The 20633-nt window shown below is 44.6% G+C and overlaps 1 protein-coding gene across 3 annotated transcripts in view; it reads left to right on the forward strand.

The window, feature by feature from the left end:
• LOC138748613 (oxysterols receptor LXR-beta-like) overlaps positions 1-20633 on the forward strand; it is a 45583-nt gene that overhangs the window by 1195 nt on the left and 23755 nt on the right. For all 3 annotated transcript variants that reach the window (XM_069909110.1, XM_069909111.1, XM_069909112.1), the window contains exons 2-6: positions 7036-7196; positions 8347-8436; positions 11016-11165; positions 14069-14338; positions 19297-19502. In XM_069909110.1, coding sequence (XP_069765211.1) covers positions 8397-8436; positions 11016-11165; positions 14069-14338; positions 19297-19502 — 666 coding nt within the window. In that variant the 5' untranslated portion in view covers positions 7036-7196; positions 8347-8396. The remainder of the gene's footprint in view (positions 1-7035; positions 7197-8346; positions 8437-11015; positions 11166-14068; positions 14339-19296; positions 19503-20633) is intronic.

Genomic DNA, 20633 nt, shown 5'->3' on the forward strand with positions numbered 1-20633 from the left:
TGGGTGGGAGGTCACCTCATTTTGGGGGGGAGATGCCCGTGAATGCCCCTCCACTTGGTGCTGCCCCTGGGTAGATCCATGCTAATGTGGCAAACGGAGCTGAGATTCTCAACTGAGTGATCTACCAGTCTGCGTTGCTTCACTTGGGAAGACTTTTTGGTGTCCCGAATGGTGCTGAGGGAGGAAGTGTGGGTGCAAGTGGAACATCTCCTGGAGTCTCAGGGATAAATTCCAAGGGGATGATTGGTGGGGAGGGAGCTTCCTCCTTTCCCGATTTTTTTTTTTTTTTTTTTTTTTTCTTCTTCCTTTTCCTCGAAGGGCTCCAGCCCGAAACGTTGGAAATACATCTTTGTCCCCTTTAGACCGGCTGAGTTCGTACAGCATTTCAGTGTGTCTATTGCAATCACACCGTCTGAAGCCAATCGTGTTTCACTACATTTTGGGGGCGCCGGCGCATGAAGCGTTGGTTATATATCTTTGCTATATAAGGTACACTGTTTGAAGTTCTGAGTTTCTCCAGCATTGTGTTGTCTGCAGGCTTTTGTGTTTTACTTACTGTGAAATGATTTTGAACTCTACCTTACTTGATCATATCGTACTGATCCTTGAAGGCCCTGGTCAAGGGAGGTGAAGAATTGATGTGTTTCTGATCACAAGTGAATCTCTTCTCCAAACAATATTCTGATTGGTCTGTTATGTGCAGTTGTGGCAGAAAGTGAGTTGCTAGAAAAAAAAGAATTCCCATTGGTGGGTTAGGAACCAGAGTGAATGAGGGCAAATGACAGCAGAGGAAAACAAACGTATTTATAATACAAGTGGTTAGAATCTGGAATATATTGCTTGGGGGATGCTCAAAAGAGAACTGGATAAGTATCTGAAAGGAAAATTAATTGCAGGCCTGTGGAGCCTGGGACTGGCTGGATTGGCCTACATTCTCCTGTAACCATCCTAAGATTAAATGCTGACACTAATTAACTTGACTGATATGTTCCAAGATTCAATTTATTGTCATGTAATAAAGACAGTGCAATATTACATGGAATTTGTTTTTGTCTGCCATAATTCACCATTGGCAGAAATTGCCTGAAGCGCCTCTCACAGTCAGAGAAAGAGAGCAAAATAGCATGCACCCCCCCCCCCCTCCACAGAGTCGCTGAGTATCCGGGGATTCACTTTCAGCGCTTCCGCAGCCACACACAATCCTGTTTCAAACCATCAGCGGCAAAGCTCTAGATCCGAACCTCCGACATGATCAGGAGCCCTCGCGCATCCCAGTTCCGATCTCGGCACCGTCTTGCATCCCAGTTCCGATACCTGGTAGCCCTTTAGTCAGATCTTGAGAGCCAGCCCGTGACTCGCCATGAATCCATTGACTGCAGTTGCCAGCACCGCAGAACCCCTCACTGGTCTGCCGCTGTGGTCACTGGCCCATGGATCATCTCTTCTGCTTCTCCTTCCCAAATTGAGGGGTGGGGGGGTGTTCTCACTGTTCTCTGGTGCCCTATGCCAGTCCTCTGCTTCCCTGGAGTCTGAAAAGCCTCACGGCTACTGCTGGCCACTGCCATCTTGGGTGCAGATCTCGCGGTGGCAGAATTTTAAAATATAACCACTGTCACGTCCACACAGGTTATTTAAAGCCTGTACGGAGCTTATGGCAGTCGGACTGGTCAGGTGGAGCTTGCAGGATCGCTTTGACTCCACTTCCTGCTCTCTGCGGGTCGTAGCAGCAGATACAGCAGCTCCAGCGGTGCTACCATCTTCTGTCTTCAGTACCAGTGCAGAGGTTCACCATCTGGGCTGAGGAGAGGGCGAGATGGACTTACTATCTCGGGTGAACTACCAAGTCTGTCAATGTCTGCAGGGAAATTCTATTTTGATGAGGGTAATATTCTTTGGCCTGGCTTCGCGGACGAAGATTTATGGAGGGGTAAATGTCCACGTCAGCTGCAGGCACGTTTGTGGCTGACAAGTCCGATGCGGGACAGGCAGACGCGGTTGCAGGGGAAAATTGGTAGGGTGGGGTTGGGTGTTGGGTTTTTCCTCCTTTGCCTTTTGTCAGTGAGGTGGGCTCTGCGGTCTTCTTCAAAGGAGGTTGCTGCCCGCCAAACTGTGAGGCGCCAAGATGCACGGTTTGAGGCGATATCAGCCCACTGGCGGTGGTCAATGTGGCAGGCACCAAGAGATTTCTTTAGGCAGTCCTTGTACCTCTTCTTTGGTGCACCTCTGTCACGGTGGCCAGTGGAGAGCTCGCCACATAACACGATCTTGGGAAGGCGATGGTCCTCCATTCTGGAGACGTGACCTATCCAGCGCAGATGGATCTTCAGCAGCGTGGATTCGATGCTGTCGGCCTCTGCCATCTCGAGTACTCCAACGTTAGGGATGAAGTCGCTCCAATGAAGAGGTAAACTATATAATAAGCTACAAAGTTGGAAAAGTGTTAGAAATCCATTGGTTGGAACTAGAATCACAGAAATGACGTCTGCTAGCATCACCTGCTAGGCTCAGAAGCTCAGCATTTCACTTTGATGCCTCGAGGACTTTGAAGTGACTTCAAAAGCTATTTCACTGAAGTTGCGGGCTGCAGAGATTTCAAGCAGTGAGCCAACAGGTTGACCTTGCAATTGAAAATTTCTGAGTGGGTCTCAGCATGCGAAGAGTCTTGTTCATTAGGAAGGCCTTTTGAAATTGGCAGCATCGATTTTATTTTCTCTGAGTGCCCTGGTGTCAAGATCACCATTGGGATTTTGAAGTAGGAAATGAGCCTTGGGTGGCAAAGAAAAACAAGGAGTTCTTTGGCTGGAAATGATGCATCTACAATTGCTGGACTTTTACAATTCTCCTTTTTCAAATTTCTCTGCGGCCTCACCCTCCTGATCTCTGCATTCCCTTCCACCCCTGCGATCTTCTGCAATACCAGTTTTTGTCTGTATTTGATCTGCCCACCACTGGCAGTTCACAGCAAGGCTTCAAGCTCTTGAAACCCCTTCTTAAGCCTGAAGTGAAACACGAATGTCTACAGAAGCTGTGATTGTAGTCAAAGCACAGTAAACGTTGGAGGAACTCAGCTGGTCTCACAGTGTCCATAGAAGGTAAAGATATATTGCTGACGTTTCGGGCCTGAGCCCTTCGAGTTATGACAAAGATCTTGAAGAAGGGCCCAGGCCTGAAACGTCAGTAATGTACCTTTACCTCCTCTGGACACTACGAGATGGACTGAGTTCCTCCAGCATCTCTGTGCTTTTACTCCTTCTTATGCCTTACCATCATTAAAGATGCTCCTTACAACCTGCCATTTCTAAATAGTGTTGACAATATATTCTCGTGGGTTAGCATCTTTGACTGCGAAGCATCTTGGGACATTTTACTATGTTAAAGTTGGTGTAGAACAGCAAGTTGTAATACATCATGACACGAGAATCCTGAGACCCCCTTTGCCCACTCTCTCTCTTTTCTGTATTCAAGTCGTTTATTGCCATCCGATTGCACAAGTACAACCCAATGAAACAACGTTCTCTGGTCCTCGATGCAAAATGCACAGACACACAACCAAACACACATACAGACAAATAATACATATGCAGGACAAGTCTTCATATATATACATATATATATATTCTTCTTTCTTTGGCTTGGCTTCGCGGACGAAGATTTATGGAGGGGGTAAAAGTCCACGTCAGCTGCAGGCTCGTTTGTGGCTGACAAGTCCGATGCGGGACAGGCAGACACGGTTGCAGCGGCTGCAGGGGAAAATTGGTTGGTTGGGGTTGGGTGTTGGGTTTTTTCCTCCTTTGCCTTTTGTCAGTGAGGTGGGCTCTGCGGTCTTCTTCAAAGGAGGTTGCTGCCCGCCAAACTGTGAGGCGCCAAGATGCACGGTTTGAGGCGTTATCAGCCCACTGGCGGTGGTCAATGTGGCAGGCACCAAGAGATTTCTTTAGGCAGTCCTTGTACCTTTTCTTTGGTGCACCTCTGTCACGGTGGCCAGTGGAGAGCTCGCCATATAACACGATCTTGGGAAGGCGATGGTCCTCCATTCTGGAGACGTGACCCACCCAGCGCAGCTGGATCTTCAGCAGCGTGGACTCGATGCAGTCGACCTCTGCCATCTCGAGTACTTCGACGTTAGGGATGAAAGCGCTCCAATGGATGTTGAGGATGGAGCGGAGACAACGCTGGTGGAAGCGTTCTAGGAGCCGTAAGTGATGCCGGTAGAGGACCCATGATTCGGAGCCGAACAGGAGTGTGGGTATGACAACAGCTCTGTATACGCTTATCTTTGTGAGGTTTTTCAGTTGGTTGTTTTTCCAGACTCTTTTGTGTAGTCTTCCAAAGGCGCTATTTGCCTTGGCGAGTCTGTTGTCTATCTCGTTGTCGATCCTTGCATCTGATGAAATGGTGCAGCCGAGATAGGTAAACTGGTTGACCGTTTTGAGTTTTGTGTGCCCGATGGAGATGTGGGGGGGCTGGTAGTCATGGTGGGGAGCTGGCTGATGGAGGACCTCAGTTTTCTTCAGGCTGACTTCCAGGCCAAACATTTTGTCAGTTTCCGCAAAGCAGGACGTCAAGCGCTGAAGAGCTGGCTCTGAATGGGCAACTAAAGCGGCATCGTCTGCAAAGAGTAGTTCACGGACAAGTTTCTCTTGTGTCTTGGTGTGAGCTTGCAGGCGCCTCAGATTGAAGAGACTGCCATCCGTGCGGAACCGGATGTAAACAGCGTCTTCATTGTTGGGGTCTTTCATGGCTTGGTTCAGCATCATGCTGAAGAAGACTGAAAAGAGGGTTGGTGCGAGAACACAGCCTTGCTTCACGCCATTGTTAATGGAGAAGGGTTCAGAGAGCTTATTGCTGTATCTGACCCGACCTTGTTGGTTTTCGTGCAGTTGGATAATCATGTTGAGGAACTTTGGGGGACATCCGATGCACTCTAGTATTTGCCAAAGCCCTTTCCTGCTCACGGTGTCGAAGGCTTTGGTGAGGTCAACAAAGGTGATGTAGAGTCCTTTGTTTTGTTCTCTGCACTTTTCATATATATATATATATATACACACACACACACACACACACACACACACACACACACACACACACACACACACACACACACACACATAAATAAATAAATAGTGTTTCGAAAATGTGAGTCTCGGAGGGTCAGTGTGAGCAGTTCCTTTGGTCGTTCACCATTCTCACTGCCTGTGGGAAGATACTGTCCCTCAGCCTGGTGGTTCTGGCTCTGATCCTCCCGTATCTCTTTCCCGATGGGAGCAGCTGAAAGATGCTGCGTGGGGGGTGGAAAAGTTCCTCAATGATTTTGTGCGTCCTCCTCGATGGGCGGCAGGGAGGGAGATTCCAGTGATCCTCTCCGCCACTCTTATGGTCCTGTGGATTGACCTCCGATCCATTTCTCTGCAGCAACTATATCGAGCAGATATAGAAATGAAGCTGGTGGAAGGGGAGGTGGGATGAAATTACACAAGCTGAGAGCGAGACGAAAAGGAATCAAAGAGAAATTGGAGTCATAGTGAGGCACAGCACAGAAAATCGGCCCTTTAGCCTATTAACTCCCAATCAATCCTTCACTTACACTAACCCGGCATTTTTATTCTCCCCACATTCTCATCAATTTCCCCCACCCCCCCTCTGTCAAATTCTACCAATCAACCACATACTAGAGGTTATTTACAGCTGCCAAAGACCCTATCATCCCAAAGACTTTTGGATATGGGGGGATACTGAAGCCCTCCACACAGGTAGGGCATCCGAGATCAGGACTGTGAGACGGTGGCTTTTCTGCCACCTGAATCTGACTGCGAGGCCTTGCCTGCTTGACTAGCTCCCTGCCTCTCAGTTATGCTCATTTGTGAGAACTGTTACAGGCACTTCTGTAGCAGGCACTTCCAGCCCGTGCCGCCCAATTAACCTACGATTGACGTACATTTTGAAGGGTGTGAGGAAACCCAGGCAGATGCGGGGAGATCATACAAATCTGGCCGGATTTGAACCTGGGTTATTGGTTCCGTCATAGTGTTGCGCTAACCGCAAAACTGTTTGAAAAGATCAAAGGAAAACGTGTTTAAATATTTCTGTTCTGTAAATACTCCAATCTGGTGTTGCATGTTTTTTAAAAATTTACGTACCATGGGCTTTTTATGAAGTTTAATATCTCATCAAAAGGGAGATGAGGTTATGTCTTCCCTTACTGAGAGCATCATTATCAACCTCAACTTTTTGGCTCGTAGCACATGCGACCAGCTGACCCCACGATGCTTCTTTTGCCTGAACGTCTGCTCTCCATCATCCGGAGATCTTTTTTTTTTCCCAGGCTTCATTGCACACAGCCCCTCTCCTCAAGTTCTTCCTATCCTGCTGGTTTGCACTTTGGAATTGTATTCATCAGAGAATCTTGAACCAGGCGATGCAGTTTACAAGATTAGTGGGTGGTCATTTCCTTGGGAGCTTCTTGCAGAGGATTGAGGAGGCCTTGTCTTTGGAGGTATTTAAAGAGGATGAATCTTTGGAAGGTCAGAGAGTTAAGGACAATGGGGACCGAGGAAGAAGAAGAGATGCCGGATGGCCATGATTATATTGAACAGTGAGTGGACAGGCTTTTTTTTTTAAATATAATTTTTTATTTTTCACACTGTGAACCATATCAACCAAAATACATACAAGCATTTCCCTCTTAAATATACAGAGTGGCATTTTCTCCCCATTTCCCCCCCTACCTTACCTTACCCCCCCCTTCCCATCCTCCTCCAAAACCAATAAACACTCAACATATACAATACAATAAAACCATTAAACAATGTCATCACACAATGAAAATAAACAAGAAAAATGTGTCATCTACTTTTACACACTGGGTCAGGTCATTTCGTCTTCTTATCATTTTGGGGGGTGGAGGTCTGAGGCAAGCCCTCTCTGTTATGTTCCATGTACGTCTCCCAAATTTGCTCAAATAATGTGAGTGGACAGGCTTGAGGGGGCCAAGCCCTACTCCTATTTTCTTAGATTCTTACTAATGTTTGGTTTCAGGGTTGGACAGCAAGCATCGTCTCTTCACTGGGGTACGGACGAGCCCTTTACTCTCAAAGGAGGAAGAACAACCTTGAAATCTTCTGTCCAGCAGCTGATCTGAGTGGAGCAGGAACAATGAAGCCCTGAGGCCTGGCAGCCCCAGTAGAGGCCACATGCAGGTATGGGGGGTGTGGGGGAGAGAGCTGTGTGTGGCTGGTTTAAATTCGATACTGCCAGGGCAGGATTTGGTTCAGTCCACTGCGCCCAATTCCACTTCCATGCAATATATTCTCTCCCAAGTGTCAATCAAACCCTCTCCCTGTTTCCTTTGCCACTTTCCTTCATTTAAAGGTAATTTACGATAGGTAGTTCACTTGCCAGCGGGTCTTCGGGTGAGGGAGAAATTTTACAAAGTCCAAAATTCTACTCATACACAGCCATCAACATGAACTATGAGCTGGTGGCATCTGCAAGTAGTTTAAATTAAAATTTAGACATACAGCATAGTAACAGGCCCTTCCAGCCCATGAGCCCGAGCTGCCCAAATGCACCCATTAATCGACAACCCTCATACGTTTTTGAAGGGTGGGTGGAAACCCACATAGTCACAGGGAGAACATACAAACTCCTTACAGACGGCGCCAGATTTGAACCTGGGTCACTGGCCCTGTAATAGCGTTGAGGTTAGCACTCTGCAAACAGGAGCACTCTCCTTCTCTGAAGCCAAACCAAAATGAGAACACTGCCCCTCTGGACTGGAATTTTGTACCCAGAGTAAAATGCACATGGACAGCACCTGAGGCTAGGGTCATACCTAGGCCCCTGGAGCTGTGTAGCAACTGCTCTTGAATGGGATCTAATCTTCCACCTTAAACAATTCTGCCATCATGAGAACTCAACCACTGCCATGTTTATCACCTAGGCTAACTGAACACCCATCCGAGCTTTCTCTCAGCACCTTTCAAACCCATGGACTCTCCCGCCAAAAAGACAAAGGTATCTGGTGGGCTGGAACAATCTGCAGGTTTCTTTCCATTCTGACTTGATGTGGCACGATCATTCTTTTTGTCCTTGCTGGGTCTAAATCCAGGAATCCTTAACGCAGCGGACACTGCAGGGGAACCTTCACGACGTTGAAGACAGCAATTCAAGAAGCTAGCTGGCCACCGCTTTCTTACAGCCGTCCTCAGGGATTAGATTAAGCACTGATTCCCATATCTCTAGCCTGTACTAACAGAAATAGAAGCTGCACACGTCCAGATAAGGAATTAAACATGTAATGATAAAGTTGAATTATGGATGGTTTTTATTGTTTTTCTCCCCTCTCAGTTTCCGTCTGGGTTTATACATCTGCCATGCAGAGGAGCACGTGATGGAAGATGTCCTTCTCAGCTGTGAATGGCTTGGATGCTGGCCACGGTAGGCTCACTTATCAAATCCCTTAGCACAGAAGGAGGGGATTCAGCTCACAGAACTTCGAAAGAACTCTTCCATTAATCCCACTTGTTTAGTTCCTCATTCCCCTTCAGAAAACATTTCCCCATGAACTAGATACAATTTATTTTTGAAAGTTACAAGGGATTCTTTCATATGTGCATTTTAGAAAGTGAATTCATAGTACTGTAGCATAGAGAAAAGCCTTTTGGCCCACTGCACCCATGCTGACCATGATCCCTAGCTACACTAGTCATATAGTCCCTTTGAACATAGATTATCCATCCTGATCAATGGGCAGCCTCCTCTATTGACTATGTTGCCCAGCACTTAATCCATTAGCCTTCATGCCCTTGTGATTTGAAAGCTCATTTCGGTTCAATGAGAATCTGAATAGGTGCCTTGGGTCCAGTGGATAATCGTATAATTCTGCACACGGACACACAGATATGTTTGCCATCAGCATCATCCAATGCCAGGAAGAAGCCAAATGTAAACTTTAAAAAATTTTTCTCACTATGAGCCATATCAAAATACACACAAACATTTTCCTCTTGAATATACACAGTGTCATTTTCTCCCCTTTTCTCCCCCTCACCCCCCTCCCTACCCACTAAACGTTCAACATATACAATAAACCCATTAAACAATGTCATCACACAATGAAAATAAACAAGAAAATTGTATCATCTACTTTTACACACTGGGTCAGTTCATTTTGTCTTCTTCTCATTCAACCTTTTTAGGGGGTGGAGGTCCGCGGTAGGTCCTCTCTGTTGTGTTCCATGTATGGTTCCCAAATTTGTTCAAATAATGTGACTTTATTTTTTAAATTATATGTTATTTTTTTCCAATGGAATACATTTATTCATTTCCATATACCATTGCTGTACTCTCAGGCTCTCTTTTATTTTCCAAGTTGACATTATACATTTTTTTGCTACAGCTAAGGCTATCATAATAAATGTTTTTTGTGCTTCATCCAGTTTGAGGCCTAATTCTTTACTTCTTGTATTACTTAGAAGAAAGATCTCTGGATTTTTTGGTATGTTGCTTTTTGTGATTTTATTTAATACGTGATTTAGATCTTCCCAGTACTTTTTCATTTTCCCACATGCCCAAATAGCATGTACTGTTGTTCCCGTTTCCTTCTTACAGCGAAAACATCTATCTGAAACTGTTGGGTCCCATTTATTTAACTTTTGGGATGTGATATATAACCTGTGTAACCAGTTATATTGTATCATGCGTAACCTTGTGTTTATTATATTCTTCGTAGTTCCAGAACATAACTTTTCCCATATTTCATTTTTTATCTTTAAGTTTAGATCTTTTTCCCACTTTTGTTTGGGTTTATAGCTTATTTCATCATTTTCTTTCTCTTGCAGCTTGATGTATATGTTTGTTATAAATCTTTTAATTATCATTGTGTCTGTAATCACATATTCAAAGCTGCTTCCTTCTGGTAACCTCAGTCTGCTTCCCAATTTGTCCTTTAAGTAGGTTTTCAGTTGGTGGTATGCAAACATTGTACCGTGAGTTATTCCATATTTGTACTTCATTTGTTCAAATGTTAATAAATTATTTCCCAAAAAAGAATTTTCTATTCTTTTAATTCCTTTTCTCTCCCATTCTCTAAAGGAAAAGTTATCTATTGTGAAAGGGATTAGTTGATTTTACATCAATAATAATTTTGGTTGTTGGTAATTTGTTTTTTTTCCTTTCTATGTGAATCTTCTTTCAAATGTTGAGTGAATGGTGCAGTACTGGTGAACTTCTATATTGCACCAGCTTTTCATCCCACTTATAAAGTATATGTTCTGGTACCTTCTCCCCTATTTTATCTAGCTCAATCTTGGTTCAATCTGGTTTTTCCCTTGTTTGATAAAAATCTGATAGATATCTTTTGTGCTGCTCTATAATAATTTTTAAAGTTTGGTAGCTGCAAACCACCTTGTTTGTACCATTCTGTTAATTTAACTAGCGCTATCCTCGGTTTTCCCCCCCCTTTCCATAAGAATTTCCTTATTTATTCTCTTTAGTTAACTGAAGAATTTCTCTGTTAAGGGGCCAAATGTAAACTTGAGGAAGAATATATCATATTCCTCCTGATTAGCCAAGAACCCAATGGCATGAATGTTGGATTTTCCAGGTTTAGGTAACACACACACCCCCCACCCCCACCCCCCTAAACCCTGCCAGTTCCACTGTTTCCATCTGTCCTTTGCTTGCTCCCATTCCATTCTTCTCAATCCACAACTTCCCTAAGGTTGTCTACTCCTCAATATGTCTCTCCTACACTTCCCTTAATTTTTCCAATATTCTATCACCTTTTAGCCCCTTCTTGCACCCCTCCCCCACCTCCAAATTCTTTTTACAATGCTTTATATCTCCCCCTCTCACTTTAGTCTAAATAGAGTCCCGACCCAAAACACTGACTGACCATTTCTCTCCATGGATGCTGCCTGACCCACTTCTGTGTTCACAGTATCATTCACAAGCTTCATTAATATTGGTTAATTTGGATTTTATTTTCTGTTCACCCCGCCCCATAACCTTTTCAGAAGACGACAAAGATGTTGCAGAGACAGCTGCGGAGGAGAGTACTGATAGCACACAGTGTCATGTGAAGGAGGAAGATGAGGTGGAGGAAGGTTGTGACCCGGCCACCACCATCCCGAATGGTTCATTCTCCACCGAGCTTTATATCAGTGGTGGGTTTTTAAAAAAAATAAATTATTTTAAAAAATCTGAAAATTTTACTTTTGAGAAAACAATGTTTTTTTTAAATTATTCATTTATGGGACGAGAGCATTACTGGAAAATTCTGCATTTAGTTCCCATTCCCAGTTGCCATCTTGAACCACTGCAGTCCTCTGGTGAGGGTGTTTTTGCAGTATTATTTGGTGAGTAGATCCAGGATTGAAACCAGAGATGATGAGGGAACAGTGATATATTTCCTTATCCGATGATGTTATCAAAAATGGACGAACATCAAAATCAACTAATTTTTTTTGGTTATAATTAATGCCAAGCTATATTTGGATATTTCATTTGGGATGGGTGTATTTATTTACCTTCAGGGTAAGTACTTGGTCCACAGGGTTTAATTAATTTTCAACAGTTTTCTATTTACAATTATAATCACTAATATGTTTTAATAGAACTTTACAATTCAGCCTGGCAACATCTCCTCTTGTACTGCATTATATAGTGCCCTGGTGAGATTCCATTTAGAACATTGCACATATTTAGACATACCAGTACATACAGCGCAGTATATTTTGATAGTACATATATTTTGAAGGTACATATAGATCTGGATTCCCAATATTTTGAAGGAACACATAGATCTGGTCTCCGTACTGTATATTTTGGCATATAAGTCGTCGTGAAACCCTAAAAAAATACTCAAAAGTTGGGGGGGGGGGCAACTTTTACGCTGGATATACCTTTGAAATCTTAAATTCACCGAGAAAACCAGACTGACGTCAATTTGGCATATAAGCTGATGCTGGAAGCACCTCCCTACTGCCGGCACCGGCGCTCCTCGACACCACCCCACCGCTGGGCACCGCCATAACTGCTCCTACCTGGGACCCAAAGGTCACCGTCACTACTCCTGGCTGGTAGGCCGAGGTTCCTGCTCCCCGAGAGCACAATGTCGGCGCTTCAGCTCCATGGGCCATCGCTGGTCTTGCCCGGTAGACCGAGGTTAATTTACAGCTTTGTTACTTGCGATTGGGGTGTTTGAAAAAATTTTGGGTTGTTCCTGGGAGGTCCAGACAGTCCGAAAAATGGGAGTTGACTTGTACACCAGATATATTTCCCTCCACCAATGCTGCCTGACTTGCTGAGTCCCTCTGTCTTTCATCTGAAGTCTGTCTTGTGTCTTAAAGGGTTGAGGAAGGACATAATTTGCATAGAGGGAGTGTAACAAAAGCTCACCAGATTAGTTGCAAGGATGAGGGATTTGTATTTCAGAGAGAAATCAAGCAATTTGGATGTTTGCAGTCTTGAGGTTAGATGAACAATCACAACTTTTATGGAGCTCAACACTGTGGGGATGCAATTTCCCTCCGGCTAGAACCAGGAGTTGGGGTCTCGGAATTCAGGACAGAGATGAGAGGAATTCCTTCTCCCAGCGATGACTAAATTCAATGCTGAAGATGGTTGTGGAGACTTTGTGTTTTCGAGAAGAAACCTATGGATTTTTGGATGCTGAGGAATGTGGGGGTTGGTTCTATTGCACCTTTTATTTCCAGTTTGCCCTTCTTTCAAATTGTACAATTTTTGCTCCTTGGTTACCATCAATTGAAATGTTTTGCACTAACTGCAACTGTGGATATTTATTTACCTAGCCTTTTATATTTATTACCTCTTTTTCTATCTTGGCACTTTTTGTTAATTTAATTTTTACAGTAGAATCCCCATTATCTGGAATTCTATCAACCAGAAACCCAAGTAGTCGGTTAAAAAAAAAGAGGCAGTAAATAAATAAATAAAATTAAAAATAGATATCATTTTAAATAAAGGTTTAAAATTGTAAAACTAAATGTCCTCCGAAGCAACACGAAACGCCCCGGCGATGATGGGAGCAAATATTCAGCCAGCGTATCCCATCCTCAGAAACTGTTTGAACAAAGATGTGTTTGAATAAAATGGCAGCACCTAGGATGAGGAGCTGGTCGATGCCGCTCACCACTGGGACAACTCTCCCAAAGTGTCGCCCTATTCCTGCTTAGTAAGAGACAGTGTCAGATGTTCGGATCTGGAGGTCGGGTCGCCGATGGTTTGGGCTGGACTCTGTGGGCTATGGAAGCGCTGGAGGCTAATCTACGGACACTTGGCGACTCTGGGGTTGGGGGGGGGGGGTCCTCTCTTTTGCTTCTCTCTCAGATTGTAAGAGACACTTAGGTAATTCCTGCCAGTGGTGAATCTGCAGCAGGCAAAAAGAAATTTCATGTAATACGACACATTATTATGATAGTAAATTGAATCTTGAATCTTTATTCATATTAGACATAGAAGTAAGGCTTTACTGTAAACTTGGGGTAGGTTGGTTAATTATGATGATGGAATGGTTAGCATATCAGTTAACACTATGCTGTTACTGCGCCAGTGTGCGGGATTCCAATTTAAATTTTGTAAATTACAGGAATTACCTGATTAAAGTGAACTTTACATAATGAAATACTACAATACTGATTTTTTTCTCAAATTACATTTTGCACTTTTTTTTAAACTATATTCTTAATACAGGTGCATTAGTTACGCAGTGGAAGAGCTTAGTCTCAGTTAACCGTAAAATTCACATCTGCGGCATCCATGATCCCCGTAGGTGGCGGATAATGGGGATTCTACTGTACAATTGTAGTTGATGTATTTTGCTAATCTCTAATTTTGGTGGGCATTGTTCTTGTGTATATGACATTAAACTCCTGTCGTCATCATTCTTTCTTCCCCCTGCCCTTGACATCTTTGAAGCAAAATAACTGAGCACAATGTACTGACCTAGTTTAACAAGTGATGTCTATCTCTTCACCATTAGCTGTTTGCCTTGTTAAAAAACTGTGAGCTCAGCAGTAATTCACCAATGAACAATTCTGCTTTTCAGGGGATGAGCCCACGATCAAGCGCAAGAAAGGCCCTGCCCCGAAGATGCTGGGGAATGAGGTTTGCAGCGTCTGTGGGGACAAGGCGTCGGGGTTCCACTACAACGTGCTCAGTTGCGAGGGCTGCAAGGGCTTCTTCCGTCGCAGTGTCATCAAGAGTGCACAGTACACCTGTAAAAGCAACGGCAAGTGCGAGATGGACATGTACATGCGCCGGAAATGCCAGGAGTGTCGACTACGGAAATGCCGGGAGGCCGGAATGAGGGAACACTGTAAGTAAGCTTCAGAAAATTTGCAAATTCTGAATGCAAGGATAATTTGGTTTGGTGGTATTTAGAAATTATTGAAAAGATTGAGCTGATTGAGTTGAGTGTGGTCTGCTCATGGAGGGCTTCCACCATTTTGATGGTGGGAGGGGATGCAGAGGAAAATGGGAAAGAATAGAAGGGAGATTGAACTGTTTACTTGTAACATGTACTGAAATAGATTAACAAGCTTCATTTTGTGTGCTATCCAGGCAAATCAACTCATTCAGCTGGTAGCGCAATAACAACAAATACAGAAATAAGAGCAAGGAGGAGTGCAAGTGGTCTAATAATGCAGGGTATGGAGTATGAAACCATGGTGCGGGGAAGAGAGAAAAGTATAGTTAGACAGTGCAAAGACATCATCTTTTGCCAGTGTGAGATCCATTCAAGAGTCAGATAACATTACGAAAGAAACTGACCTTGAATCTGGAGATTCCTGTTCTTTAGCAGATGTGGAAGGAAGGAGAAGAGTTTGTGAATAGAATGGGATGCATCCTTTAGTATTTTAATAGCTCTCCTGAAGTAGCGAGAGTTCTAATCGGAGTCGATGCAGAGGTGCCTGCCTGCTTTGATGAAGGGCTCAGTCCCAAAACTTTGCTGTGTTGAGTTTCTCCAGCTAACAGGGCTGGGCAACCTTTTAATTTTTAATTTAGACACGCAGCATGGTAACAGGCCATTTCGGCCCACGAGTCAAGTGTTGCCCAATTAACTCACACCCCTGGTACATACCCAAGGGCTGAAATGGCCTATTACCATACTGTATGTCTAAATTAAAAATTAAAAGGTTGTCCACACCTGCTCCAGCACTTCTGTGTTTTTTTTGGAATATTTTATTTTCATTTTGTAGTTAAACAAGTATCGAGAATTAACCATTACAGATACATAGAATAAAGCGAAGAAAGAATAATTGATACAGGTTGTCCATGTTTCCAACTAACCCCATCCCTCCTCCCGCCCAAATGAGTCCCCAAGCTGGAAGAAGGCGACCGGCCACTATCATGTCAACCTTCTACAGTAGCTCTATCGAGAGCGTTCTGGCCAGCTGCATCACCGTGTGATACGATTGCTCCAGAGAAATGGATGAGGTCAATCCACAGGACCATCAGAGTTGCAGAGAGGATCACTGGAGTCTTTCCCCCCACCCCCACCCCCCCTCCCCCATCGACGTGATTGTTGTCTGAAGAAGCTGTGTAAATTCATTGAGGACCCCTTCAACCCTGCACACAGCATCTTTCAGCTGCTTCCGTTGGGGGATAGAGGAGTATCAGAGCCATCACCACCAGGCTTCTTTTCACAGGCAGTGAGAATGCTGAACGACCAAAGGAACTGCTCACACAAGCCATCCAAAACGTTCATATTCAGAAAACAATATTTATTTATTGACTTACTTGTATAGACGAATACTTGTCCTGCATACGCGTTGTTTGTCTGTAGATGTGTTATGTCTGGTTGTGTGTCTGTGTTTTGCACCGAGGACCAGCAAAAGCTATTTCATCGAGTTGGACTTGGACAATCAGGTAAACTTGATAAAAGGTATTGGGTGAAATCATTAAAAGGCGATAGCAATCGAGGAAGATGAGGAGGAAAAGCAGGATGCCAAGTTAATCTCGTAGAATGTCAACGATTGAGCAGGATCGCTGATTTAAATAGAAGGACGTAGATGTGTTTGAAGAGAGAAATTAGTGATGTGAATTCTGCAAGGGTGACTATCCTTTGCCTGAACTACTGCAATGCAGGTGCACACTGTCAACTGTTTTACATTGGGAAATGATAATGGAGGGTTTTCAGAATGGAAAAGAGGCAGAGAAACAAATCTTTATGAAAGGGCCAGTGGAAGATTAATTCAATGATTTCCGCAACGAAGTTTGCCTGTGTCTGGTGATTTATGGAAGATACTGAAGCTCCCGTGACTGTAAGTCAATGCAGGTCGCCTTGCCTTCCCGGGAAACACCCAGCACTCGTTCTGTGCTGGGGTTGAGAGCAGAGCCCTACTTGTCTGATCTCAAACTCATGGGTTGTGTCGAATTGTGGGAGTTGTAGATTTCTCTCCTACCCTGATTGGGTCTAACTGTAGCATCGCTGAGCTATGACATTTCTCAAAAAGCCAGAGATCGCCTTCCATCCTCCTGCTTTTACATCCCTTTAATTTGCTGTCATTGGAATAAAGAGTGATGACCGTCAGGAAGCAATGCAGTCTTGTGTTTTAAACTCAAAGGATATTGTTACTAATGTCATGGGTTCATCTCCTGAAAAATAGTCCTGAGAAGCATTTTTAATTTAGACATACAGCACGGTAACAGGCCATTTTGGCCCACGAATAGATACTGGGGGTGTAGGTTAATTGGGCTGCATGGATAGTACAGGATTCCTTGTGTATTAGGAAGATACACGCTGAATAAAACGAATGACTTCCTCGCTTAATTTAGCCTGTGCGTCATTGTGGAGTCCCAGAGTGCGAGCACTGCCTCTACTTGGTGTTGTGGCTTAGAATTCGGTCTTCTGCTCTGTGTGTGATCAATAGAGGAGTGCTATCCCTGTGAGATTGCAACATTAGGTCATGAGATGACTGATGACTGTATAGTCATGTGTCCATCTTCCATCTCAACACCCCCCTGATGTGCTACTGTTGCCCAGGCAAGGAAATTGGTGCAGACAATTGGAGACTTTTATTTTCAATAATTCAGTCGGCCCATGATTTCATATACCTCTCATGCAAACCATTTAGGAGTAAAGAGGCAGGAAACATGACATAACTTAGTTGGCATGGATTGAAAGGCCTATTCTGTGCTACAATTAAGTTATGCCATGTTTCCTGCCTCTTTTCTAAGTTGGCTCATCCCATTTGCCTGCATTTGGTCTATCTCCTTCAAAACCCCTCCAGTCCATGTATTTATCCAAATGCCTTTGAAAATGATAGGAGTTTAAATGGGAGCAGGGATATACCATGTGGTCCTTTGAGACTCTTCCACCAGTTTTCAGCTCCCATTTTCCAGCAATATCCTCACCTTCACTCTGTCCGCATCAGGAACAGGGATCTCCCAGCGGCCAACCATTTAATTCTGCACCCCACTCTTGGGCTGACATGTCTGCCTGTGGCCTCGTGCTGCCAGCCCAAGGCCACCCATAAATTAGAGGAGCAACACCTAATTTTCCATCTGGGAACTGTCCATCTGCATGGCATTGACATCGAGTTCTCCGGTTTCTGCTGGCCCACTCCCCGTCCCTCTGTCTTCTTTCCTCCAGCTCTCCACCCCCTTCCCTCTCCATTCACAGAGCTGCCCCCCCCCCCCCCCCCCCCACATTTTGCTCATACCTTGATGAGGGCTCAGGCTCAAAATGATCATCAAGTATTTTTATCTTTGCAATATGCAAGGATCGACAATGAGATAGACAACAGACTCGCCAAGGCAAATAGCGCCTTTGGAAGACTACACAAAAGAGTCTGGAAAAACAACCAACTGAAAAACCTCACAAAGATAAGCGTATACAGAGCCGTTGTCATACCCACACTCCTGTTCGGCTCCGAATCATGGGTCCTCTACCGGCACCACCTACGGCTCCTAGAACGCTTCCACCAGCGTTGTCTCCGCTCCATCCTCAACATCCATTGGAGCGCTCACACCCCTAACGTCGAGGTACTCGAGATGGCAGAGGTCGACAGCATCGAGTCCACGCTGCTGAAGATCCAGCTGCGCTGGATGGGTCACGTCTCCAGAATGGAGGACCATCGCCTTCCCAAGATCGTATTATATGGCGAGCTCTCCACTGGCCACCGTGACAGAGGTGCACCAAAGAAAAGGTACAAGGACTGCCTAAAGAAATCTCTTGGTGCCTGCCACATTGACCACCGCCAGTGGGCTGATAACGCCTCAAACCGTGCATCTTGGCGCCTCACAGTTTGGCGGGCAGCAGCCTCCTTTGAAGAAGACCGCAGAGCCCACCTCACTGACAAAAGGCAAAGGAGGAAAAACCCAACACCCAACCCCAACCAACCAATTTTCCCTTGCAACCGCTGCAATCGTGTCTGCCTGTCCCGCATCGGACTGGTCAGCCACAAACGAGCCTGCAGCTGACGTGGACTTTTTTACCCCCTCCATAAATCTTCGTCCGCGAAGCCAAGCCAAAGAAAAGACAAGGTGCACTGTTCAGCCTGCTGAGTTTCCGCAGCATTGTGGTTTTACTTCAATCTTGATGTCCGCAGACGTTTCTGTTTTACTTCAGTATCCTCGTATACCTTGAATACCCCAATATTCAGAAATCCATCAATGCCTATTTTGAGTCTGTAGACCTCTGGAGTAGACAATTCTAACGATTCACCATCTTCTGAGAGCCAATTATTTTTTGCCCCGCATCCCTGTCCTCAACAGCTTATCCCTCATTCTGAGACTACAACTACTGCTTCGAGAGTCTTGAGCCTGGGGAACCCCCCCCCCCCCCCAGTCTGTTAAACTATGTAGGAATTTTGTGAGTTTCAATGACATTTCCCTTCATTCTCCAAAGAATACAGACCGTCGACTCATTCTTTTCTCATCTGCCAAACCTGCCCCTTCTGGAACCAGTCCAATTAAATTTTCACGGCCCTTACCCATCTCTTGGATAAGGGGACAAATCTGCCTGTGATACTCCAGGTGAAATCTCACCAAGGCCTGTTTTAATTGCAGAAGGACTTCCTTACTCTAATGTTCTAATCCTTTTGTATAAAGCCGAACATGGCCATTGGCCTTCCTAAACACATTTACATTTAAAGGTATGACTAAGTCCAGTTGAACCAACATTACCCAATCTCTCACCATTTAAAAATACTCTGTTTTTCTCTTTGTGAACCAAAGTGAGTGACCTCATATTTTTCCATAGAATATTCCATCTGTTATTGCGTATTGTAGCACATTGTGACTATTCATCCTGCTTTTTACTGCCTGCAGGCGTTCTGTCGGAAGAGCAGATCCGCAGCAAGAAGCAGAAGAAGCGAGAGGACGACCTGGCGCAGGCGGTGTTGGTAGCGGAGGATTCACCGATGACCACAGACAAGGCCCGGCTCACAGCAGAGCAGGAAGAGATGATCCAGCAGCTGGTGGCGGCCCAGCAGCAGTGCAACAAGCGGTCGTTCAGTGACCAGCCGAAAGTCACGGTGAGTCGGACTGTCAGGGCAGAGAAACGGGCCCTTTGGCCCAACTCGTCCATGCTGACCTGAGTTCTTCCCATTTCTCTGTGTTTGACCCATATCCCTCCAAACCTTTCCTATCCATGCATATGTCCAAATATCTTTTAATGCTTTAACTCAGAGTCCCAGTTTTCCGGGACTGATTTTATACCCAGCCACCTGCTGGTCTGCACTGTACTGTAAAAGTTTATTCATGGATCCAGTCTGGAGTATGTCCAGAGTTAAATGTCAGAATTTTACCTGCCCCTACCACTTCTTATAATAGCTCATTCCACACACTTGCCACCTATGCAGGGAAAAAGTTGCCCCTTCTAGCTTTGTACACCCTATCCTGGGAAAAGAACTATGGCTATTCACCTTATCGATGCCCATGATTTCATATACCTCTCATGTCACCTCTCGGCCTCTTTCACTTCAAGGGGGAAAAGTCCCAACCTATCCAGCCTGTCTTTGTAGCTCAAGCCACAGTGTTGATGCTTCCTGACAGAAACATCCATCTACTGCTCAAAGTACAATAAAATTCTGTTATCCAGCACCTATGGGGAATGGTAGATGCCAGATAAATGTATTTTCCAGTTGCTTGAGACTTTTACAATGCTTAACTAATACACCTACATTAAGAATAAACAGTTAAAAGACAAAAATACTAGACTTACACCGAACAAATCACTTGGATTAATATATAAACCTTAAAGCATTTTTCTTTATTTTCAGTCACATTTTTGAAAACATTTAACCATTATTGCATTTATGGGTTCCCCCCTCCACGGAGACGCCCAAAAATCGAACAGTAACATTATAGATAATTAACCCCACCCCCAAGTTTACAGATAAAGCCTCTGACCGGGGCAACTCTTACTAAGCAAGGATAAGGAGACTCTTTAAGAGAGTCACCCCAACGGCGAGCGGCATCAATCAGTTCTTCATCCAGGGCGACGCCATCGCTGCTTCACACAACTTTATTCAAACAGCTGCTACGAGCAAAGCCCGACCAAGGCCCCCTGCTGGCTGAATATTGGCTCCCATCTTCACCAAAGGCTTATGTGTTACTTCAGAGAGCATTTACAATTTTAAACATGTATTTTTTAACCTATTACT

Source organism: Narcine bancroftii, chromosome 13 (assembly GCF_036971445.1).
Source record: "Narcine bancroftii isolate sNarBan1 chromosome 13, sNarBan1.hap1, whole genome shotgun sequence".
Classification (NCBI taxonomy): Eukaryota; Metazoa; Chordata; class Chondrichthyes; order Torpediniformes; family Narcinidae; genus Narcine; species Narcine bancroftii.